The sequence below is a fragment of the Orcinus orca genome, chromosome 3 (genome assembly GCF_937001465.1).
Source record: "Orcinus orca chromosome 3, mOrcOrc1.1, whole genome shotgun sequence".
NCBI classification, from domain to species: Eukaryota; Metazoa; Chordata; class Mammalia; order Artiodactyla; family Delphinidae; genus Orcinus; species Orcinus orca.
In genome coordinates, this window is record NC_064561.1 from 96437866 (window position 1) to 96465209 (window position 27344).

The following is a 27344-nucleotide window of genomic DNA, read 5'->3' on the forward strand; positions in this document are numbered from 1 at the left end:
CACAGAGTAAACCAACATGGCTTAAGAAAGGAAAGAGGAGGAGTAGGAAAAAAGGGAAGAACTTATAGTCATATTTTTGTATGATAGAGTCTTACAATTTTGAATTATAAAGAAAAAGCATCTAACTACAAACTGTAAGAATAAAAGTACCACAAACCACAAAAGTCAGTGGGAGCTGAAAATAATAATCCTTCCAAAAGAAGAGGAGTCTTTCGTGGCAAAAACTCCTATAAAATCTGTCTGGTAGAGTACTAATAAGCCGTACTTATAGAGATGTCTAAAAATAACTTGGAGTGTTTTCATAATCTTAGGGTGAATAACCTGAATATAAGAAAACCATTATTATAAGTGAATCTTACAAAACTCCTAGACGTAGAGATACTTTGTTAATGTGCCACTTACTTTGCTATGCCTGCGTAAGCCTTTTTCCACTTACAACTGCCAAGGCTGGTTAATATGTATGATAGTATTACTCGGAAAACATCTGTATTTAATTGGGTCTGAGATAAATGACTCCTATCAATAAGCATAAATTGTCTTTAATTTTTCATCTTTTTTCCATGTCTACTACAGTTTAGGCCTTTGTCGTATTTTTGCCTAATTGGTCTTCCTAGTCTTACGTGTTCTAAAGCAGGGGTCCCCACCCCTGGTCCATGGACCGGTTCTGGTCCACGGCCTGCTAGCAACCGGGCTGCACAGCTGGAGGTGAGTGATGGGCTAGCGAGCAAAGCTTCATCTGCCGCTCCCCATCGCTCCCCATCGCTCGCATTACTGCCTAAACCATCCCCCCTTCCGTGGAAAAACTGTCTTCCACGAAATGGTCCCTGGTGCCAAAAAGGCTGGGGACCACTGTTCTAAAGTTTTATTAATACTGTTAGGAAAAAAGTTAAGATCTTCTAGCAACAACAAGCATTGAATGGCTACTATGTTAGGGCCTGAGACATTAAAATAAAATAATTACTTCATAATATCTTCATAATGATAGTTAAGAGTTAAACTCATTTTTAGGAACAAATATCTATTGGCTCATCTACTAAGAACTGAGGAGGTAGAAGGAGGAACGAGGGAAGGAGTAAAGAAGGAAGGAAGGAAACAATCAAATAGCTAACAATGTAGTTGGAGAAACAAGACATTCGTTTTGGAAGGTAATAACACCCAGATCAGACAACAGGGAGGAAGAGGTGAAGAAGCTGGTGGGGGGAGGAGGATTTGAGCCTGGTCTCAAAGGAAAAAAGAGATAGAAAGGCTTAGAAGAGGGATGTAACCCTTTTTAAATGATTGACCCACAGGTCAAAGCTTTACTGAAACACAGTCATGCCATTTAGTTTACATATTTTCTATAGCTGCTTTTGTCCTACAATGGCAGAGTTGAGTAGCTGTGATGGAGATGACCTGGAAAGCCTAAAATATTGACTATCTGGCCCTAAAGAAAAATTTCTAGAGCAAGGATTCATATATGTTCATCTAATCCTTTTATTATTCTCAAAAATTTCAAGTTAAAATCCTGTGCGCCACCGGTCAGAATGGCCATGATCAAAAAATCTACAAACAATAAATGCTGGAGAGGGTGTGTAGAAAAGGGAACCCTCTTGTACTGTTGGTGGGAATGTAAATTGATACAGCCACTATGGATAACAGTACGGCGGTTCCTTAAAAAACTGAAAATAGAACTACCATATGACCCAGCAATCCCACTACTGGGCCTATACCCTGAGAAAACCATAATTCAAAAAGAGTCATGTACCAAAATGTTCATTGCAGCTCTATTTACAATAGCCAGGTCATGGAAGCAACCTAAGTGTCCATTGACAGATGAATGGATAAAGAAGATGTGGCACATATATACAATGGAATATTACTCAGCCATAAAAAGAAACGAAATTGAGTTATTTGTAGTGAGATGGATGGACCTAGAGACTGTCATACAAAGTGAAGTCAGAAAGAGAAAAACAATTACCGTATGCCAACACATATATATGGAATCTAAAAAAAAATTTAAAAATATGGTCATGAAGAACCTAGGGGCAAGAAGGGAATAAAGACACAGACCTACTAGAGAATGGACTTGAGGATATGGGGAGGGGAAGGGTAAGCTGGGACAAAGTGAGAGAGTGGCATGGACATATATACACTACCAAACATAAAATAGATAGCTTGTGGGAAGCAGCCGCATAGCACAGGGAGATCAGCTCAGTGCTTTGTGACCACCTAGAGGGGTGGGATAGGGAGGGTGGGAGGGAGGGAGATGCAAGAGGGAAGAGATATTGGAACATATGTATATGTATAACTGATTCACTTTGTTATAAAGCAGAAACTAACACACCATTGTAAAGCAATTATACTCCAATAAAGATGTTAAAAAAAAAAGTCCTGTGTGCAATATTACAGATATTTTTATATGCAATGAGGTCTTGATATTAGCATATGAAAAATGAGGGAGGTAGTACCATTCACAGAATATTACTTTAATAAAGGTTACTTCTGTCTATTCAAACATCTGTAGTGTTGTACAGTTCAAAAGTGACAAAGGAAAAAATTAATAACTGAGCTATTAGGAACCTTAAAAGTAATTAGTGATATTGAACTTAGTCCTGGGTGTGCCATGCTCACCATCTGCATTAATGGTAAGTTACAAAAGACATGGCTTATGGAATCAATCATATGACAAGTCCTTGTACCTCCAAGGGATGAACATTAACACAGTGGGCAGGGAAATGAGCACCCATCACTGCCTATAAATGGCTGACTGTGTGCACAAAGACTTCCATGTCTTAAGAATGTCCTTCAGTAGGAACCATCATTATCACATGCACTGAGAAAGTATAAGGGCAATACTATCTTAGAAATGCCATTCTTATGCCTCTGATTATATATTTTTCTATGTTGATGTCTTGCTTCACCTGTTATTTATTTCCCATGGCTTTTCTCTTGCATATTAAATAACTTAGCATTAGATAACATTTTGAGTGTATTATGCCCTTTGGAGCAAATAAAGGGAATTGACTTTTTTATACCAAGTACCATTATCAAATAGTATTTTTAAAAATTGGGTATATTTTGTGCTGTAAAATTTTTAAGATTCCCTAACTAATAATCTACATTTGATTCTTTAATACACACATTACTCAGTTGTCCTACGTGCCAGGCACTGTGCTACCTATGGGAATAAGGCCTTAACATGAAGGAAATACAGTTTCACCCTTCAAGAGATTCACAGCTTCTGCTGTGCACCTGTGTATGTTTAAAGCAACAATATTTAAATAACTTCAGAAGAACTGAGTAATTCAAAGAGAAGAGCCTCAAATAAAAAATTTAAGTAAATTTCTGATGCCCAATAGGTGAAAAGAGATTTCCTTCAACAGATACTATTTGAAAGTGGTGGTTCTCTGACCTTCTCATCCTGTAATATAAAAAACTTCCTGAAATATCCAGTTTCCCTTGTTTCTTAAAGAAAATGAGAAAAAGATATATAAAATTCACACCTTTTTTGTATCCTTTCCTCCTGCTTAATTGAGGACTCCTGATATGTCCAAGTCATAGGTGCACAGGCAGAAGATGCTAGAGCAGATCAAGCAGGCAAGAGTAAACCACTTTTCAGTCCAGCAATGATGTAACAAGCCCCCTCACATTATTAACTCTGCAACTGTTAACAGCGATTGTGGAAGATGAGCGTTGCATTCCAGTGCCACCAGGATGGTTTTAGATTCAGCAGTGACAGAAATCTATTCTTATCTCTTCTCAAAATCTAGGGGATTCCAGACCATGACCATGTTTTCTTGCATTGGGAAAGACAGCTGGACAGGCAGATGGTTCAGGAAAGATGGGAAGATGAATCAAATGGCAACAGATATCTATGAAAATATGAATGTTTCATGCTATGGAGAGGCAGTATATCTGATATGTCAGATCAGAAAACTGCCCGTCTGCTCTTCCCAACAGGGTACAGACAAACGGCCACATGATGAATAGGAAGAACATGCACTGCTGAAAACTGCAGTGGCCCTTCTGCATTAAATGTTCCTTTTTAAGCAATATTAAAATATTTCATAAAATGGTTTCAATTCAGCTCAAAAATAGGGCGTTAATAAAGATGATGGGGAAAAGGCTAATTCCTGTCTTTTATAAAGAAAGGAACAGACATAAATACATCGGGTAAAACTTTTTCAATGTTGTAGTGTTTTTCTTCTAAATAAATAAAGCCTTGAAAATGGAAAGAGGAAAATAAGAGAAAAGGTGTATGCAGTCAAATAGCTCTGGGCAGTGACCTCTTTCAGTAGCCGGTTTGGAGCAGTAGCCCAGGGAAGGCCCACGGAGATGGCTAGCACTGGCTGCCAATTGTAAATTTTACTTCAGACCACTATGGTTGACATCTTCGTCCTTTACTGTAGCTACATAGAGACCATACTGTAAATACAGAAGAATGATCACCAGCTGCTTTTACCTCATTCAAACCTTTTTTACTGACAAATTTAACCCATATATTTTTTCATCCATCTTTGTTTTCTTTCATCTAGTTCTAATATGCCTTGGTGAACAACACCCTCTTCCTCCGTAACTAGACAGTCATTTAACACTATGTATCATTTGAATTGCCATTTAGTTTTCTCAAAGGCTTTCTTATCTCTTATTTTAATTTAACCTTATAGCCACTGATTGTAAAGTAGGTATTGTTAGTGCTCTCTTAACAGAGGAAGGGAGAAAATCTAGATATAATACACTTTTTTCAAGATAATTTTCTCTTTTAATTTGTTTTTTTTAAATCATAGAAAAACTAGGGAAATGTCTTTATTTTAGGTAAACTGATATTCATGCCTTTAGATGTGAAAAAAACAAGAGACACTTTCGGTTTTGTCACTGTTAAATCCCAGTCATTTGAGAATAACACAAAGCTGTATTCTGTGCCCATGTATTTCATTGTTACATTGTTTCACATGTTACAGTGAGTTCTATTGGCCAGATAGCAAGACTCCCCAGAAGCAAAACCCATTACTCTCCTGGTTTTGTTCCCAGAGAAGAAAACCTTCCAAAGGAAACAGGTTTCTTTCTATGAACGGTGTTTTTATAAATTTGACTGATAGTTTATTTGTACAGAATTAGGGACATTTCTGAAGAGAGTGAAAATTATTTTTCTCCTTCACTTTCCAGTTGTCATTGTTATTTGTGGCACTATAAGTTATCAAGGATGAAATAATTTAAGATCTTAAAGGAAACACTTATCAGTGAATCCTTAAGTAAGCAAATAAGTTAAATAAACAAATGTTATTCTAGAGCCATTTTACTGTCAAACTAGATTAACAGTACTAGAAATGACAAACATTGGGTACTACCATCAAAAGTTAAAAGTAATATTGAAACTGCCTCCTCATTTAAAAAAGCTAGGGGCAAAATGAACTGATAGTTTTTAAATGAATGAATGAATGGTTTTTAAAAATCACATATATTTTTCCATGTTCTTTTCTTACCCTCAAATATTTCTTTCACTGATTCACGATTAATTCAAAGTTTCACTGATTCACTCATCCGTTTATTCATTCACTTTGCTTTCATCATTTCCACATTGTTTATCTCCATGTCAGACCTTTCTCTTTAGTTCTACTTCTAAATACTCACCTGCCTTTTCAATGTCTTCACAAATATCTTACAGGCACTTCAGATTCAACATGCCTCAAAATAAACTCATCATTTCACCCCCAATCTCCTGCCCCCACAAGAAAACCCCCAAAACCAAACAAACCAAAAAACCGTGCTCGTCTTCCAGTATTTCCTGAGTCTAGAGACCTATCATCCAGCTGCACATGCCAGAAACATGGAAGATGTCTTGATACTGACTTCCTTGAAAGCTTCCCTTCCCTGCATCCACTCTTCCCTCTAGTCCGGTCTCCACACTGCAGCCAGAGTAATCTGCATGGAACATGAATGTGATCTCTCCTACAAATAGATAACTAATAAGGACCTACTGTATAGCACAGGGAACTCTTCTCAATACTCTGTAATGACCTATAGGGGAAAAGAATCTAAAAAAGAGTGGATATATGTATAACTGATTCACACTGCTGTACAGCAGAAATTAACACAAAATTGTAAATCGACTATACTCCAATAAAAATTTAAAAAACAACAAACAAAATCCCTACAATGGTCTCCATTGCTCTCAGGGTCAGGACCACCCTCCTGCACCTGGCCTACACCTCACAGGGTCTGGCCCCTGCTACCTCTCTGGTCGCATCTCAAGTCGCTATATAACCTACTCATAGTCTGATTACCTTTCATTGCCTTGAAAGGCCGTTCTCCTTCCCACCTCCAAGCCACTCTCTCCCAGTTGATTGTTTCCTCTCTCCTCTTCCATCTTCCCTTAGTTACTTAACTTTCGGTTCAAATGTCATTTCTTCAGAGATGCCTTCCACAGCCTCAGGATGGAGCCATATCCCACTTCAAAATGCATTCTTTGTATGAATATCTGTTAATGTATGGCTCATTCGCTAGACTTTAAGCTCCTCAAGGACAGAGACCCCATCTGATTTGCTCAATTTATTATTCCAAACACCAACCATGTGCTTGACACATAGAAAGTACTTAAGTAAATATGTGATGACTTCAATTGAACAAACATTATGGAACACTTGCCCTTTGACTGCTTTTCAATACCCAGATGCTTACAAAGTAAGTGGATAAAGTATTCTTTAATAAAATTAGAAGGGAAAAGTAAAATGTTTAAGTTCTGCTAAATATGGTAAAAGGTCAATTTAGAAATCCCTTGGGAATTAAGCTTATTTTTAATACAGCCAGTCATGTAAAAGAAATTCAATAAATTACCCCAATATTTGTTGGGTGCCTCTTGCAATTTAGACCGCTGTATGCTATTTTTTAAATCCCTGCTATAAAAGGCCTTTGGGAATCCTATTCTTGTTTCTTGTCCACTCCCTTCCCCCAATGTACTCTTTAACAAATTATCAAATATCTTTCACTTCTCTCATTTTCCTTGAGAGTAGAAAGCATGACTAAACAGGGTCTTTTACAAAGAAGGCATTCAATACACGTTTTTGCATTGATTTAACCCGTGGAACATAGAGAGGCTTTAGAAATTATGAATAAATTGAGGAATTTTACCAGGCAAGCTTTTATGATATCAAAAAGCAAAAATATAGAAATCTCAATAATTGTTTCTACTAGGATATGCATTTAAGTATAAATTTGATATGAAAATTATAATTTTCTTTCCTTTACTAATATATATTTAGAAAAATAGTCTTAATATTTATATGGCACAATGTGATAAAAAAGAGTGAATTCTTAAATTACACACCATTTATGTTTTCATTTGATTCCAAAGAGGTTTATAGATTATTTGTATATCATGCCATATGGTTATGTCCTACGTTGAGTTTTAAAATATCTCAAATAGCAGACATAATTATTTTAATTTTTTTCTTCATTAATTTATGTAAGTAAATAGATGCCTAATTTTAAAAAAGTATAATGGGAATTTTAAGAGTGAAGGGAGAAATACTATTCACTGAGAATTAAAGTTACTCATTATATACTGTCTTAAAAGGCAAGGAACTAAATACCTCTGCACTATTCTAGCCATACCATTCATATTCTCTCATTATTTACACAATAATGAGACAGAGGGCACGTAAGGGAGAAAGAAGCTAAATGAAATATGTGCCTATTGAGCTCTCTAATACATAATAATACATCTGATGTTTGCTGCCCAATTATTTCAAACTACATGTTAAATATTAATACTTTCTGGCATGTTATAAACTACTGCTGTTTTCTTAAGCCCTGATCATTGTCTGCAATAGGACAGGGTCAATATAAAAAATAACTACTGTTAGATGAAAAAGGGATTGAAACAGGATAGTATTCACCTTCTGTGACTCTTGGAGGATGACATATCTGGAGAAGAGCACTGACATTGTCTCACTAAAACTCTGGGGTGATCACATTCACACAATCAAAAAAATACTCTGCGCATCCTAAAACCTTCATTCTGACTCACAACAGAAAAAGAATTTTGGTCTGTTTGTGTAACACATACTGGTTTGCATCACACATAATTACTTCTTCATTTATGCAATATAAAGAAATGAGTCAGTGAAAAATAAAAATGGAAGAATAACATTTAGGGGTGAAACAGTTTAGGATTATTTTTCCAGAAAGTTCTTAGTCATCTAATGGCATTCAATTAGTACTTTGGACAGCAGATAAGACCTATTTCATTTATTCATTAATTTATCCACTTATTCATATATTAGATATTTATCACACTCCTACCTTTTGAAAAGTACCCAGTGAAAAATGTTCACAGAAAATTTACACTATTTCCTTCCCCACAAAGAAGCAAATCAAACTGTGCAATAAAAAATGTTCAGTATTAAAAGGTCAATTTGAGAACACAAAATAGGGATGTGTTTCTTTTCTATAATAATAAAAATGTCTATTCATAAGAAGTATAAATAAGTGTACCAGACCACAAACAGTAAGTCTCTAAGCTATTTTATAAAACTTTGATATTCATTATAATAGAGGTCATTTAATTTTACAGTATATAACCTTACATTAGAAGGAAATGGCCTTTGTTTAGTAAACAAAATAGCAAGTGAATGACATCTTCTCTCTTGTGTCACTTTAGTTCTACAGATGACATTAAACCTCCAAGAATCAGACTTGAACCAGACTTAATCAGACTTAAATTAACTAGCAACATTACTGAGTTATTAGGTTAGGTAAATAATAATTATTTTCATACACAAGTCATAAAACCAGAGACCTGGGGGAAAATATAACCCTCTATAAATTATGTATACATTTAATTTTACTTATTTCTTTAAATCAATGGGTCTGTAACCTAGGATACTATTTGCAAGGTACCATTCTTAAAAGATCTGTATCTTATTTGGAAAACATATGTCCAATTAAATGCAAAAAATTGCAGATGAGATCTTGAGGTTACCTTCTTTTATTTTCTTCCATTACAAGAAATATAAGATTAATGTGGGAAAGTGAGAATGCCAGAAGGAGTGGCGCTCTGTCTACTCGACTCTGTCACTAGCACAGTTCTCAGCATTTAGTAGGCTCCCAGTAAAAAGAAAACTACGTGTTATGCTTTTATTTGGCTCATTATAGTTTGAAGCAGTCATGTTTGAATTACTAGAATTACAGAAAACAGAGCATTGGAGAGTGTCTTACAGTCACCTGACTTTATGAGGAAAGTAATACTGGAAGATCATTGTTTGATATCTGTGCAAATATGAAGTTATCTTTCACTCTTTCTTTCACTTACATATAATGTCTAATATCGCAGCAAATCCTGATGGCTCTACCTTCAACATTCACCCAGAACCGACCACTTCTCATGCTCTCCACCACTACCCTCCTGGTCCAGCTCCCATGGTCTCTCACTTTGATTACTGCAATAGCTCTCTAACTGGTCTTCTCGTTTCTGCACTTGCCCCCTTAGAGTCTATTTTTAAAAAAGAATTCCAACTAATCCTTAAAAAACCTGGGACAGATCAAGTCAGTCCTCAATGGCCCCCATCTCATGAAGACTAAAAGCAAAGCCCTTTCCATGACTTACAAGATCTTCCTGATCGGGCCACCACATAACCGTTTAACCTCATTTTCTGTCTCCCTTGTTGGGCTTCTTTGGACATACCTGGCAGGTGCCTATCTCAGGGTTTTTTGTACTTGCTACAAAGTTGCTAAAGTTTTTCCCACTGATATTCACAGGGCTCACTCCTTTCTCTCTTCTGGGTCTTCTCTTACACCTTATATAAAACAGTGCCTCGGGCTTCCCTGGTGGCGCAGTGGTTGAGAGTCTGCCTGCTGATGCAGGGGACACGGGTTCGTGCCCCGGTCCAGGAAGATCCCACATGCCGCAGAGCGGCTGGGCCCGTGAGCCATGGCCGCTGAGCCTGCGCGTCCGGAGCCTGTGCTCTGCAACGGGAGAGGCCACAACAGTGAGAGGCCCGCGTACCACTGAGAAAGAAAAAAAAAACAGTGCCTGCCCCTACCTTCCCATTCCCTTTAATCCTATTTTGTGACTCTCTATAACATTTCTCACCATGTGGAATATTTTATATTTACTTGCTTATTCTTTTTTAAGTGCATTTATTATCTGCTTCCCCTCTCTTTCATAAGCTCCGTAAGGGCAGAGTTTTGTTTATTTGCCACTGAAGGGGGAGCAGAATTTGCAGGCCCAAAATACACCTTTTAGGCTTAAGGATTACTTTGAGCTGATTATTTGAGCAGACACAGGAGAAGCTCTGAAAACTGAGTAGTTACCCTTTTTAAGGGAAATTTCCATTTGTAAGGGTGTCTCCCTCTCTACCAGGAAGAGAGGGATGACTAAATCTCTAAAAACTCATCAATGGAGAAAACACCAACTTAAATCTGCATAACAACCTTACCCTTGTTTACTGTGCTTTTCCTGGTAACTCCCTATAACTGGCCTCCCCTCTTCCCCAACATCTTTCTTTTGTCTTTAACTGGATGTGGTATTTAAGGTGGTGGCTTGGGCCATTTCAGGGAGTTACTCAGTTTTCCTGGGTATCTCCCATGTATACAGGAGGTGTACTTCTTATTAAACTTCTGTTTTTCTCCTGTTGATCTGTTTTTCATTACAGGGGTCTCAGCCAAGAACCTAGAAGGGCAGAGGGAAAATTATTATCCTCCCCTATACTGCTGTACCCATAGTATCTAGAAGAGTGTCTGGCCCAAACATACTCAGGGCTGGAAACACATAGCTAAAAGGGTAATGAGAGTAAGGCAGCAAATTGTGGTGAAATGGGCTGGAGATACAGATGAACCACCTGGAGATTCCTAGGCTTTAATTTTGTTTTTTCTTCAGGGTGAGGATGGGGACTCGTTGACAGCAACAAGAACCAATAGAGCCCAATGTTTAAAATATCACATTAAACAAAATCACACAGATGTATAAGTACTCTGTGAATAGTGTCATAAGCTCCACATTACAGCCATTAGTAAGAAAATGAGTGCCTCAGATTCAACAAGGCCCTATCCTATGTAGACAGTGTCATCGTTAGAAACTCTGGGGACCACGGTCAAGTGAACTGAGATATCCTGCATTTGCTTTTGCTTTACGTGGCCATCTTCTGAAAAGTTTCTGCATCCTTGGCTAAGTAGACAACTGAATGTAATCTTACAGTGGTATGGACATGAGTCGTCTCTTCCTGCTAAATTGTGAGCCTCTTGAAATGCTGTAGGGATATTTCTTATTGGAGAGCTTGGAGATATCCCTTTCCTACTCAAGTAGCCTTGCAGTGTCTAACCCAAATCAGTGTGTCAGAAAGAGTATTATTATCTTCAATTTATATTGGAAGAGATGAAAGTATAGTAGGTAACTTCATTCATTCATCCATTCAACAAACTTTTACTGAGCACCAAAACTAGACACTGGCAACTGTTCTCTGTATCAAGGAATGAACAAGATCAAGCCAGTATCCTCATGGAGCTTACATTCTAGTTAAGGCAGACAATAAAAAGTAAACCAGTACTTTTTTATGGTTTCTATGTCTACATGTACCACTGTTATACATATATTTATATACACATAGTTGCATATGTAGATATAAATGGTCATGATAAGGACTGATGAAAAATGAAGCAGGGTAAAGGTTACAGCGAATGCTGAGGTGGGGGCAGGGAAGGGGTCCAAAGTCACACAGCTGATGTGCTACAGGGCCAGGATTCAAACACAGAGCATTCCAGTGTCAAATCTGTGGACTTAGCCACTATGCTGAAGCTGTTATACAGCTCGGCAAATGCTGGGCTTCCAGGCTGTTAGAGCTGGCAGTGCACAGGCAGACAGTCTGACTGGCACAGAGACACTTGAAAAGGGAAACCTGGGAATGAAAAGGCCTTCTCATCGTGCTTTTGAATTTCATCAAATCAAAAACATATTTAAAGATAATTGGACAAAACCCCAAGTAATTCTCAATATTAGTGAGGTGAGTCAATGCTCAGTAAATGGCTCAGGCTTGAGTTCTCTAGTTCCATATGTTGATTGCTCTGATCCTGCCTCGGAGGCCAGAGAGTAGGAAACAAACATAAAAAAACAAAAAAAGCAAGCGAGAAGGTTAACCTTGTTTCTATGTCATCCGTGTTCCATGTTCTAATGGATTCCTCAGAAGCCAGAATTTCTATTTGACCAAGACTAATTAGGAAAAGGTAGCTACTCTAGCATATATCAGGTTTTACTTTAGAACCTGAATTCAACCAATGGTTACCCACATGCCTGGGGTAATCATGAACCCAACTCCACGGTTCTGGGCTTAATCTCCTGTCTATCGTATGGATGTGGTGTGAGCTAGGATTCAAGGAGACTGCACGACCACCTGCAGGAAAGAGTAAACCCACCAGCCCTTCACCAAGGAACTGGGTGGGGATGAATCATCCCAGGAAAATATGGAGTTAAGACTTGTAAAGCACTCTCTTATCTCTACAACGAGGCTTTCTCTAAATCAGCATTTATTAAATGGTTTTAAGATTTGCTTCATACAAGAGATGTCCACATGGCTGCCTATATTCACAAAAGGGAAGAAACTGAAAAGTGTATCTAACACATAGTTTAAGTGTTTTGCTTAGTTTCACAGCCTTTGTCATTCACTTGATCTAGACTTGGGTCATCCATTCACCAGGTGTATGACATTGGACAAGTTACTTATTTTGATGGCTCAGTTTTTTTCTAGTGTGAAATAGAGATAAATGGTCATAGAAATATGAAGACTAAATAAGATAATGAATGTGCTTGCCCAATAGGAATCATTCAATGAATGCGTGGTAGCCATCTTTTAGGGAGACTGCTCAGTATGTGTCCCATCCTCTGAGAATTATCCCCTCACACACAGTAACTGGCTCCTGTAAATCTATGTAACAGTCATCCTGCTTACTTTTCCCTTGTCTAGCCATGTTATTGATTAAAACAAGGGTAGACACCTAATATAAACTGGGCTAATCAATTCTTTCTGCCAAGAATTTGAAATGAGACCTCAAAGAGTAATTAATTATCTGCAGATGAGGGGCTTGGAAGGTTGTGACTCGAATGTCACTTGAGGGACCTTTGCACATCGGGGCAGAGGAATGTAGTCTTCAGAGCAAGAGGGAAATGAAGTAGCAACATAGCAAGAAGAAATAATGAAAGACCAAGTGAACACAGGGTAAACAGAAAGAGATGCTGCTTTGGTTCCTGCTTCCCAGTTCCTAATTATAATGACTCCCAGAGCTGGCTGAACTTCCTGTCTTTTGAGTTCTGTGAGATAACTCTATTTCCTTCTAATAAATTTCCTATTGCTTAAATTAGCTTAAGCAGTTTCTGTTTTTGTAATCAAATAGGCCCTAAGAGAAAATGGTAAACCAACCATTTGTGTTTGTTTAATGTAAAAGATCACTTTTGACATTCTGAACCAGAAATGTACTTAATGTAATTAAGTGAATAAAAGTCAGAAATAATAGAGAATGAGGTATAGGCTAATTTTCCTCTATCATTTCTATGTAACATAAGACAAGGCTAGCCCTCACTAAGCCATGAAACAGTGCTCATGTACTCCTATTCCCTTCTTCCCCTCTCTTTTCACTCTCAAGGACTTTCATTCCGTTTACTGGACTGAGCTGAATTCCTGAACAGTATCCTATATGCTGCATCTTTCCTACCAGTAACCATAAATCAAAACTCATCCGTTCTCTGACCCTTTACCCCAAATCCATCATTTTTGTTTTCTAAGAAGGCAGTTAGATACTCTGGTACATTAACTCAACCCAACGTGTTAACTGATTCCAGTATAAGAGAAGGCTTCCTTTTTCATTCCTGGAAACATAGATGTGACTTTAGGAAAAAATCCTTTAATTAAAATGAATGAAACTAGCGATAGGAAATTCTGACACTGAATAACGTAGCAGGATAAATAATTTTTAGAAAGGTGTTCCTGTGAATACCAAACTGCTCTAGAAAAAAAACAAAGGTTAAACTAGAGGAGGACCATATATTTTTGAGACTTTTAAAATTACAGTCCTCTTTGTACTGTAGCAAAATTGGTTTAGAAGCTAAAAGTAGAGCTTAATATATTCAAAATTATAATCAAATGTTAGAACAAGAAAACCAGTCATAAATGCTTAGTCAACTAACTTGAGATTATCACATTTCTATGCTAATCCTGTGTTTTTAATTAACAGATAAAGTAGAAGGGGGTATCTAAACAATAGTGTACAAAAAATGAAAAAAAATTTCAAGCTCTAATTAAATGGAGAAGCAATAACAAAATACTGCTGCATTTCAGCAACTGTTCATTAAAAAACAACAGAAAAGACCTTGGTATGTCTTTTTAAAATTACATTTCACAGGCTTCAGCATCCTCTTCTGTTTTTACTCATGACCATAAAGAGTCCAGATGTTGATTATAAGCTGAGCCATCACACCAAACACCAGCTGGCCTTCTGCCCTGAATTTTCTAATTGGTCAGAAGATGCATTTCTTATGGAAAGCAGCTGAGTCCAGTGTAGTGATTCAGAGTGGGGCTCTCAAACCAGAGTGCCAGGATCCACATCCTGGATCTGCCACTTTCTTTTAATATGATCTTGGGCAACATACTCAACCTCCCTAACCATAAGTCTCCTCATGTTACAACAGGCCCAACAATAGTACCCACTGTTGCCTTGAGGATTCACTCATTCACCTTTAAGTGCCAGGAACTGTTTTAGGCTTTTGGAATCCAAAAGTAAACAATATAGGTAAAAATTATTGCCCTCCTGAAGCTTAAGTTCTCATATATTGAATCAAAAGCACTTAATTAGCATAATGCCTGGTACTCAGTAAGTAATCAATAAATGTCAGCTGTTAGGCTCATGAATACTTGATTGAGACAGAACAAAACACTAGAATGGGAATGTGTCATAATGAAGTCAGCACATCTAAGACCTAACAGTGGCCCTGCCACTAATTCTCTAGGTGACCTTCGTTTAATCTTTCTCGGCCTCAATTACTTAATCTGCAAACTGATCTTAAGATCCCTTTTTTAAATATATGGAGGATCATAAGACAAAGAAAAGATGAAGCATTCAAAAACACTGAAGAAAATATGCAGATACATTAAGCACAAGAATACTTTTCCACTACATTCAAAGTTTAGGAAGAACTCAGATGCTAGTCAGTTGCATTTAAAAAATAAACTCTCAAGAGAGTTTCCATTTTCAAGGGAAAAACGTAAATGATCAATATCATACCAAATCTTTAGCTTCATGAAATATGAAATCACAAACAACAAAAATAAGACAGAAGTTACATTTTACATTTATCTTAAAAAGTACACATGCTTAAACCTTATCAGAAATCACTGGATGAAATAATCTTCTTCTGGAACATATGTAAGTGAAATGTAATATTGTTCCTTTCTGGGCAATCTTAGCTTTCTTAAATTGTTTTTCCAATGAAACTTAAAAATAAAATTGGTCCCATACCTATACCTTTTCACAAGATTATATATTTTTCAAGATTCTGTAAATTTTGTTCAAATTACTTTCCTTTTCCAGTTAAAAACCACAGACTTTTAACTGTCTTAAAATTATCTGAATGTACGGCTAGATATTCCCAAGTTTAGCCAAATTAAAGGGTAGACACAGCCCTTGGAAAGAAAGACCCTGTTTATCTGGCTTAGCCCAACGTTCCTTGGTATTCCCATTTTGATAGTATTATACTCTTTGTAGTTCCATGATTGTCATGCTTTCTCATGAAAAATATAACTTTGCTTTCAACTTTGCTTCAGCTAGAAAATTCTTTCTCCTTCTATTCAATGATACACTCAAGTCTCACTCAAACAGTATCATCTGCAAAACTTTCCCTGATTACTCCCCACCATAGCTCCCAGACTGACAGGTCATATTAGACCCTCTTGATATTACTCCCATGGTATCTTGTATACATTGTCACTAAACTTATTATCTCTTTTCATTATTATTATTTTCTGTTACATCCATTTTAAGGCAGGGATCATGATTCTCATATTGCTCTCATCCTGGCACAGAATAAGCTAATGTTCATGTTTTTGAAGTGCCAGCAATATCATTGTTCTCAATGGATAAGCAAAACATTTAGCAAACAATAAAATATTTGCAGTCTTATATATTTTCATTTGTAGAGTTATTAATCTTACTCCATAACAAAGAAACATCACTGTGGTAGAGTAATCAAAAATGAAGAGGAATCAGTACAAGAGTTAAAATAGAAAAACAAATCATATTCTATAGTATCTCTCCCTAGATACCTTTTCTGGCACTGACAATGACATACAATATCATGAAATGCACAAATGCTTCCAAGACTCCCAATAGATTATGGTCTTTAACTCAAATACATGGCAATCAACAGTTTATCCTTCCTTTACTTTTCATGGACAAATAAAATACATGGCACAAAACCAATTTTTAAAAATAAACCCAAATAAAAATAAATCTTGTAGTAGAACTCATCAGCAATAAAACCATAAACACCGTTACCATTTAAATCTAATATAATGTCAAACCTCAATCCACTTAACATCAAGAATCATCAGGTTTAATACTTCTTCCAGAGTGACAACTAGCAATCTAATAACACGGCACTGTAAGTAAACACATCCCTGCAAAGTTTATCAGTGTACTTCAAATATTTGTATGAAGTACAAGTAGGAAAGAAAATTTCACATTGGCTTATAGAATAATTATAAAGAAAACAGGGTTGATTACAACTAAACTGAAACACAAAATATCCAACACTCTCAAACTATAAGCAGAAATAGTTTCAATTAGAAACTTAGTGTATCAAGAGAACACTCCTGGAAGTGAAATGGAAATTACAACAAGAACGCTTTCCAAAAAAAGCATGCCATTTCTTTATGCAATTATTTGTTTCCATTTTATAGCTGTCATACTTGTTTACCTATAATGAAACATTGCTCTGCTCTTCTCATAGTAATCAAAACAATACAACAAAGCTAAAGAAAGAGAATGCGTCCCCCAAAAGTTAAGATGATATTCTGGGGAGATGCAATTAGAAATATTTTCAAGTTCTGAATTCCAGTGACCTCTAATCAGTGAACAAGATAAAATGTATAAGTTCATATAAAATTTAAAGCATATTTAAATTTTTTTGCTTTGATTTGTAGGACAAAGACTTTAGAATTCATAGACATACATATATTTTGGGATGTCAAGAATGGAGCTTGGGGGCCTTTCTTCATTACTTGAAAAATGAAAGGGAACTTTTAATCACGTTTTAGAAACTTTAATTAAATTTTGAAATACCTTACTAGAAATTCTTCCAATGAGGAAAAATACTTTTCACTGCAGTGTATACTATATACATATATAGTATTTATATATTTATGTTATATTTATGCTACATAAATATATATATGATATTTCTTAGGAGAAAAAAACATATAACATGTCTTGAGTATATCTAGTAAATATAAATCAATTAAAACTCCACTGCAATTACTACTGCTACCACAGAAATAGTTCCACAGAATGACACAGAGGAACACAGTTCTGTAGTCACTTCCATAAAAAAGTCACTTCCATAAAAAATTCAACACAAAGAATGATTTACTTTCTCAATATAGAGTCCTGTATTGGTGAGGTACCAAAAAGGAAGAGAAAAAAATTGAATTCATCCAAAAGAACATTTATGTTAAGTTTGAAGAGGAACAAAAGATCACTGGCTAGAGGTATCATAAAATTCATCCAGTAATCATGATTAACAAGAGAAATAAGAATAGCAAATAGTTTAGAAGGTATCAGTGGAAGTGATTATAGAAAAATATTATATTGTTGTTATAATATAGCTAGTAAGGAAAATTGTATCAAAAATGTATTTATGAAAATAAAGACAAAAAGAAAATATTCTATGTGACAGATGACAAATTTGGAGTTTTTGTGTTAATGCCTGTCAGCACCCTGACAGATGTGACTAATCGATCACTGGACTCGTTGTCACTGATCCTGGAATCCTTCTCAATGCACAACACAGACAGCCACTACCCATCACTGAAAGTCGGCACTGAAACTTATTTGTCAAACCTGCTCTCACCAACATTGTTCAAGATGTTCAATCAGAAACCTTACCCCCAGGCAAATAGTACAGGACTATGTACAATCTTATAGGATATGTGGTCAAGCGCGGGTTGACTTTCAAAAATTTGGAAATGCATGAAAATTCTTAAAAACCAAAATGGGAAGATAAAATTACAGCAGATAATGTTATGATTCTGTAAGTGGGATAAATTTTTAAAAGCTAACTGCCATCGGCAATTTAGAATGGTTTCAATTCTCATGATAGAGGCACTTAAAAAAATACAATCATCCATTTGCAAGAAAAGCAATCACTAAAGGCAGCAAGAAATTGAAACAACAGTTCCCTCAACCACAACACACCAGAAATTAAAGACTGCTACTGGTAACTGACATTAAAACAGTTTCAAGAATGTGTATTTATTATGGCTTAAAGCTATAAATAGTCTGAGTTAAAAAAAAAATCTGAGACACGATAAAAACTGCAGTAGAGAATGTGATACCCAAAGTAGCTTTAACACCTGAGCAATCAAAATTATAGGTTTTCTCTAAATAAAGGGCAAAATCCTTAATTGTTACTTTTAACATGAAGTAATGAAATTAGTGATAATGCAATTCTTGTCCAAAATCAATTGTCTTAGTCTTCACAAATATACATTACAATGTGATCTGATCTACAATCATTGAAAGTAAATACAGTCTATATTCATAGAAAGTAAAACAGGAATATGATAGTAGCTTAGTTTTAGTTGTTTTAATTTCCAGAAAAATAGTATCCCTATTGAAATGTATTTTAAAACACATGTGACTGTTGAACTATATTTGAAACATAAGTCATAATTTTAGTTTCAGAATAAAACTGAACACTAAGCAAAATTTTTTGGGGAGAATTAAGTAAAAAGTATTCACTGAGATCAAATAAATGTATATTTAAGGTGCATATAACTTTGTTCTGCTGCAATTCTATGTTGTACAACCTCACAAGAATATGAAGTCAAACGCTGCATAATGAAGCACATGAGAGAAAAATATACCTCAATAACCAACCAGCTTAAAGTTCACAATGGTTCAATCTGACAATGAACCCTCCCCACATTAAACAGTATCATGTGCTGTTTCAAGCAAATAAAAACTACACCAAATCCCCCACTTTATTTTGCTTATATACACTTAGCCATATTTAGGATCTGACATGAATTCTGCAAGAGATCTTAATTTGTATTCACACTTAGCAAAAAAAGATTACTTTCAGCTACAAGCAGCTAAAACCACAATCTATAAAGCATTAAAACCAAGTTGATGGTCTTGATATAATTAGAGAAAGTTTGCTAAAATCTCCTTTGAAATAACTAGTGTGCTCAAATCTTTTATCCTTGGCCAAATTCACTGTCATGAATTGTTTTACTAGTAGGATTTTCTGTAACTTTATAAGTAATTTCTTTGAAAAAGGAGAATAAGTAACACATGAAACAATCTTATTTGGCTATAAGTTTGTAGCTGCTTATATGGCTAACTTGTGGTATATCTTATCACTATGCTATTCATGATTATAATAAAACAAATTTTAATTAGTAAGTCATTGTCTAATGAGGTATACTTACCCCAGGAAGACAGAAAACAAGTGTTTCTGTAAACTAAGTAAGCAACTGTCAAAGAATGCTTTCACACAAAATATGAAAACCAACAAGAAAATACGTTTTGTGAAAGAAATTCACTGCTTTATGATAGCAAGGATATCAGTTTTCTAATACCCTATTAATAAAACTGGAAAATGTTTAAAAAATATTCTCCTTACCTGTGTATACAGTTTTTACTCTCAAGATAGGCCATACCAGAAGCAGCATCTAATGAAAATTTCACTAATTGTTTGAGTTTTATTTCATCCTTCTTCTTTCTCAGAAAGGAGAGGAAATCACCTCCTAGAAGAATTGACAGATGAACAATGAGATAAGATCATGATGAAAGTCATATTTATCACCTATTAGAGATACCTGACAGAACAAAAAGCATTACACATTTAACCATACTTTTTGCCCATTTCATTTAAGGTGAGGATAAAAGAAAATATGAAAAGAACACATCTTATTAGAAAGCAGACACCATGAATTTTCTTAGATGCAGTTTAAGTACTTTAAGTGCTTCACACTGTATATTACCCAACACATAATAATATCCAAAGTCATACAAAGACAGACTTTCCTCTGTCACAATTTCTCACCAATTTGCCTGGATAAAATGTTCTAAGAAATCTTATTTTCTCTAATACCAAATAAAAGATTACAATTATTATGAGTTAAAAGAGTAAATGATTAACAACACCATCACTAATAGTAGAGTCAGACAGGAAAAAAAAAAGAAAACTACGATTTTGATACGATTTAGTTGCTGAGTCAGATTGCATTTTTGTGCATCAAATGAATTCCAGTGATGACTTAGAGAAACTCCATAAAACAGCATGGTCCAAAAAAAAGGTAATGCAAGCCACATAGTAATTTTAAGTATACCGGTAGCCACATTTTAAAAAGTAACAACAATAAAAAGGTGAAAGTGGCTGAAATAGTATGTTTTTTTCTTTAGCCCAATATATATAAAATATTATTAAATCAACATGCATCATTACAAAATTATTGTGGACATATTTTACATTTTATCATCCTAAGTCTTTAAAATATGTTGTGTATTTTACATGTATGGGACATCTCAATTTAGATGCAAATTTCCATCTGAAGTATTCGATCTGTATTTAGATTTCATCAAATTTACAGTTAAAAAAGTAGATTCACATACCTAGGTTGTTCCAAACATACTTAACCTTTTCTAATAATTGAATCATGTTACTGGAAATTAAATTAAATTTTAAAATTTAAATCAATTAAAATTAAATGAAATTCAAAATTCAGTTTTTTAGAAGCACTAGATACATTTCAAAAATTCAAGAGCTCAGGAGCCACATATGGCCAGTGACAACCATGTTAAATAGGGTAGCCTTAGACTGCATTCACTAACAGCATGGCATTAAACAATTTCCTTGTTAATGTATAGTGTAATGTATTGCATTATTAAACAAAACAAAACAAAACCAAGTTAAAGTATATTAGAATGAATGTTCTCTAAAAACAGTCATCCCTACTTTCTCTTTCTATTAGGCCCTCCGATATTAAGCCAGAATTTCGCAAGAGGGATTAACATTTTGTCATTTCCTGATGTTTTTCATCCTCTTCACCAGGGATCTAGGCCTCCTTAAATAGAACAACTCTAGAGATGAAGACTTAATGGCTTTTTCTTTAATGAGAATACCTAGAAAATAAACAACTGCCTAACTCTCCTTAGAAAGTTCTTTTTCTAATCTCTTCTCCTATTCACAAATCAGTATTACAGAAATTTAGGTGGACTATTTGCAAAATCACTAAGCTATATGCTTTAAAAATAATCTTAATGGTGTCAGATAATTTACTTTTTTTCCTGTTCTTTTAAAGAGAATATCAAATTTATTACTATGAACATTACTGAAATAGCTTCTATCAAGCTTGACTTAATTTTCTGAAACAAAAACAAAAACACCTAAATGCAACAGTAAACAGCAAAATTACCACTAATTTCTCAACTTTAATACGTTCAAAAAATGTCTATTAAAATGGACTTGAAATCAATATTTAGTTCAAGTTACTTCCTGGACCAATATTCACATATATTAGTTATTTTGTTAGATATACATTGGCCTAGTTTAGAAAAAGTGCACCCTTCTGGTCTTGAAACCACATAAGATTTTTTCTAAGCTACGGAATAACTTTCAAATGAAAAAATCTTTTCTGCAATTTGATTAAAGCATCATATGACATAACCCCAGTGTTCTGCGGAATCCTAATATTATTTCTTTCCAAAACTAGCTCTCATTCAGCACTTTTCCTTCTGCCTCCTGCTCTTTTTAAACTAGTCTTTCACATAATCCTCTTCATACCCCCAATCCCCGGCCCAGCCTGTAAACCCTGTGAAGACAACTGCGCTTCTGTTGTTCAGCATGCTAATTTCAGTGCCCACCACAGGATGTCTAGCATGTAATAATACCTCAAAAAGCATGAAGACAAGCTACACATGAAATTTTTTATTAATTTTAAACATTTCTTCCTTAGCTTCTCTCCAATGGTTAGAACTATGCTTTTCAAGTACTTGTTCAATGTTAAAATAATGTTTAGAAAAGGATGACATTACATCGCTTATCAATGGCACCTGACAGATGCCATAAAATTCTTTAGATTCCAACAATAAAAGTTAGTACATTTAAGACTCTGAGCTCATCTTGATAGATGCTTCTGTAACACCACTGCCTTACAAACTGCAGCATTTAAAAAAATAATTTGCAAAGAAGCAATCCTTAATAGATAAGACTGTAAACGAACAAATGCACACTAGATTAATAAACAAAGAAAAGACAACACTTAAATAGAATTAAGAATTGGCTGAAAAGTGATGCCAAGTCAATAAAGATAAAGTACTAGGAAGGTAGGGCTTCCCTGGTGGCGCAGTGGTTGAGAGTCCACCTGCCGATGCAGGGGACGCAGGTTCGTGCCCCGGTCCAGGAAGATCCCACATGCCACGGAGCGGCTGGGCCCGTGAGCCATGGCCGCTGAGCCTGGGCGTCCGGAGCCTGTGCTCCGCAACGGGAGAGGCCACAACAGTGAGAGGCCCGCGTACCGCAAAAAAAAAAAAAAAAAAAGAAAAAAAGTACTAGGAAGGTAGAGTTAGATACAGCTATCAGAATACTGTGACACAGCCAAAGAAACAGACAAAGGGTATCTGATTGTCTCTTAGTTAATCCAAGACTATTTCTACCTTAGAGAAATTTCTTGCTTAAAATCACTAAATCATTAAAGTAAATTTTAAATTTATTTCCAATTTATAGTTATTCATGCCACAGACACAGTGATCTTAAGTAAAGTAGCAGAGCTGCACCATTCCACAGCCCTAGTCAGCTTCCTGCAGAACACTGTTGAGAAGCAAGGTCTTCAGGAAAAAAATTAAATAATTAGCATTGGGTGAGTGTAGCCATTAAGGACCCTGAAGCAAAAATTAAACTCTCCAAAGGACAGACTATGAGACTAAAGCTAGGATACCAAGAAAATAATTCAGACTGGGCCAGAAACATTTCTGTGGGGACTGTACCTGATTATTATCATTTAGTGAAGAACAACTGGAGACTGACATCAGATGATATGATCTTTAGTATTCACTGTGAGGTTACTGTAGAAGATAGTGTCTGTTTCTTTGAACTCATTCTTTTGTCATTTTCATTGTGGCAGTTTAAAGAACCTCTCTTAGAATGTGTGATACATACAATAATCATATGTGCAGCATATGTGTATACATGTTTACATATGCATGTGTGTATGTGTGTGGCTGGAGTAGCCCAACCTGACCACTGCAATAAGATGGTGGTGTTCATAACTGGGTAAAACAAGATAATAACTCCCCCTTTGTAACTCTGTCTTACCAAAGCTTATTTCTGTATGGCACATTAAACCAAGACAGGATGGATTATTTTCTAGAATTCTTCACCAGTGATGAATTTCTAAGACAATTCTTAGCATGTTTTTATAGCCAACTTTTAGTTTACTAACGAGACAGCATTACATGGTGAAAGGAACATGGAAATTGAAGTCGTGCTGATCTAGGTCTGATTGAAATGGAGCAGGCCCTATGGTCCTTGCCTTGCCCCATGTCCTCAGCCTGCCTTTTGTCTGTGGAAAAACTTTCGCTAAAGAATATGTTTAATCAGAGAAGTGAGAAAATGCAGAAACAGAGGAAAACAGTCAAAGGAGACCAAATAATAATAGTTTAGTCATTAAGCATAGTCGAGGACCTTTAGTTCCTCCTTAAGGGCTGTAGATAATATTCTGAGCCTTATCCTGTGAGCTGTCTTACAGATACTGAAACCGCCACCAGGTGGAAGAAGTTAACTACATGATGGCTAGGCTGTGGCCATGATATAAGCTGCCGCAATTCTGAGAATTGGCCTCAAAGAAATGGAAACAAACCGAGCCTGGAACTGAAGATTAACTGTACCTAGGACAATCAAGATGACACTGTCAGACTACCGATGACCAATTTCAGGATGACTGTCAGAGCTGACTGTATTGTTTTTGCATGTAGCCCCCTCCCTCTGTCTATAAAAGCTCTTGCCCCCTGATTGTCGGGGCAGCGGGTGGAGGAAGTCGGCCTTTGGACAGGTGTCCACCGCCGCCTCCACCCTGGTTGCCAGCATCCAAAATAAAGCAAACTTTCCTTTCCCCTAACCTGGCCTCTTTATTGGCTTTTGAGCGGTGAGCAGCCGGACCCCACTTTCGGGTACATGATTAGCTATGTGACCTGGGGTAAGTTGTTCAATCTCTCTAAACTTCTTTAAAACATAAGGATTGGGCTTCCCTGGTGGTGCAGTGGTTGGGAGTCCGTCTGCCGATGCAGGGGACACAGGTTCGTGCCCCGGTCCGGGAGGATCCCACATGCCGCGGGGCGGCTGGGCCCGTGGGCCATGGCCGCTGAGCCTGCGCGTTCGGAGCCTGTGCTCCGCGGCAGGAGAGGCCACAGCAGTGAGAGGCCCGCGTATCGCAAAAAAAAAAAAAAAAAAACCCGTAAGGATTAATTCCTTTTATTTCTCAAGATGGTTTTGAAGACTAAAATGTATCTAAAGCACTAAGCATATGCCTAGCACATGGTACACACAATAAACACTACAACTTATCATTATTTTTGTTGAAGTTATTTTGCATATAAAATAAGGAAGAGTTGTAGCAGGGACTGGTTATTTGTCGCACATCAATTTTCCCTCATTCACCTCAATTTCCTTTAAGAGACTGCCCTTCTCCCATTTTAGAAAGTATTTACCTCACCTCAACAATAAAGGTGATCCTAGATTCGCTTAACCCAATCAATGGAGTCCATTTCCCAGTGACTGACTCGGGGATAGGCACATAGTTTAATTTAGGCCACTGAGATACAAGGAGATACTTTAAAGCGTGAAATAAACTTTTTTTTTTTTTTTTTGAGAGAAGTACCAGGAAAGAAGCATTCTCTGCAAGTGGAAGTGTACAGGACAGCATGTAGCACCACAAAGACTGGCAGCCTTGGGATGAAGCTATCACTATGGAAAGCAGACAGAGTAAAGGAAAAAGAATACTTTTTGGTGACATGTTTGATCCACTGGATCACATACTGCCTCAAGAGTGATTTCCCTCTAGATTTTCCAATTAAGTGAACGAATACAAGCTCTAAGTTTTTTGATGTATATCCCGTATTGGCACTCAACGATTCCTTATGGATAAAATAGTATCTATATTAGAAGACCTTGAGAATTAAAAAGATTATATATATATATATATATATATATATACACACACACATATATATATATATAAATGTCTGGAACAATTAGGAAATAATAAATAGAAGTGCTTTATTTTGTTTGCAGCCAACTTTTAGTAAGAGGATAAAAGACCATTTTATTCTCAGCAGCTCTTTCTCAAAAGATTTCTTACACTGTGCTGTGAAAATCTGATCCTACCCATTCTTTCAGTATTAATGGGACTCTGAGGACCTGATCATATTAAACAAACTCGGAGAGGTTATTATGTAAACAAGAATACTAATTTATCAATTTGTCATTTGAGAAAAGGGATCATCAGGGCCATACCACTAATGATTTCTTGTCATTGAATCATGTAGAGATCTTAGTTTATCTTCAAACAACTTCAAAGGTTATTAAACTAAGAGATACTAGTCCCTAGTGATATATAAAATGTATAATTCATTACCCTTGTTTTTTAGGTTATCAATTTATTCCTGAGAAGTTTGGTTTAGTTGTATTCACTTATACATTTAAAATAGGATCGTAATCAAAGCAACAATTATAGAGCGCTATTATGGGGGCTCCATTTATGTCATTGTTCAGAGTTCTTATTTAAAACAAAAATAAACTTTAAGTCAATAGAGTTTTGACTGTTAGCCAGCCCATCAAAAATAAGGGGAAAAAATCTATATGATAATCATAAACAATGAATGCTGATTCAACTTTTACCCAATGAGACACAGAATAGGTTTTATATAGTAGGAGGTAAGCCAAAACAAGTTCTTGAAGAAGAAAGGATCCATCAAACACTGAAGCAGAGAATACTGACTGGTACATGTAGGTTATACTTAGGAGAGATGGATTTCACAGAAAGAGAGATTAGCCGGGAGAACATGCGAGTTGTTAATCGAGGTGATGAGGGCTTATACTAAGAATTATCCACCTCCCCCCCTCTCCAAAAAAAAAAGACAAAAGCATTAGATCTGAAAAGACTGTACTAAAGCTAGACATGGGTCAGTTTGTGGGGAAATATGAGAAACATGAAACACTGAAAACCTGAAAGTGACCCCAAGAATATACTGGCTTTTCTGATACCATCATGCTCTTTTTAAAGACGCACCTTATGAACAGCTTGCTACCTAAGTAATGTAGTTTGGCTGGGCCAAAGGCAGAGCTGAGTGTGTGGTTTTCCCAGTTTAGATTAATACATGACATTAGTCTTCTCAGGTGAGGTTTCCTAATAGCCATGCTCTGCCAGCACTGCAGAGTACCGGGACCTTTTGCATTTCTCCTTTGTAGATGATCTCCGAGAACATAACTCCCTGACGGTCATGATAACAGTTCTGTGAAATAAAAGAGCGCATTTCACAGTATTTTTAACTTGCTGGTTCAAGGGGCACCAGCTATAATCTTGCTAGACATTATGTGGTCTGCCAGGACAGATGCCAGAGTCAACTTTCCCAAACCATCAGAATGTCAGTTTCCAGAAAGTACTTTGGAGATAATCAGCTTTTTCATATTGTGGGGGAGGGAACTGAATCGACCTGACTTTTATTCTTAAGGTGGTGATTTTGGTGATATAATTGAAATTCTAAGGCAAGTATCTGCAAACTATGGCCTAGAGGCCAAAGTCAGCCCACTGCCTGTTTTTGTAAATAAAGTTTTATTGGAAAATCACCACACTCATTCATTTACATACTATCTACAGATGCTTTCAAGCTATGTTTTTTTTTTTTTTTTTTCCAAACATCTTTATTGGAGTACAATTGCTTTACAATGGTATGTTAGTTTCAGCTTCACAACAAAATGAATCAGTTATATATACACATATGTTCCCATATCTCTTCCCGCTTGCGTCTCCCTCCCTCCCACCCTCCCTATCCCACCCCTCCAGGCGGTCACAAAGCACCGAGCTGATCTCCCTGTGCTATGCGGCTGC

General features: G+C 36.2%; 1 protein-coding gene across 17 annotated transcripts in view; it reads right to left on the reverse strand.

Annotated features, from left to right (window-relative positions):
- The window catches only part of FER (FER tyrosine kinase), a 622960-nt gene that overhangs the window by 91607 nt on the left and 504009 nt on the right, over positions 1–27344 (reverse strand). For all 17 annotated transcript variants that reach the window (XM_004267438.3, XM_049707502.1, XM_033423747.2 and 14 more), the window contains one exon: positions 19862–19985. In XM_004267438.3, the coding sequence (XP_004267486.1) occupies positions 19862–19985 (124 nt within the window). The remainder of the gene's footprint in view (positions 1–19861; positions 19986–27344) is intronic.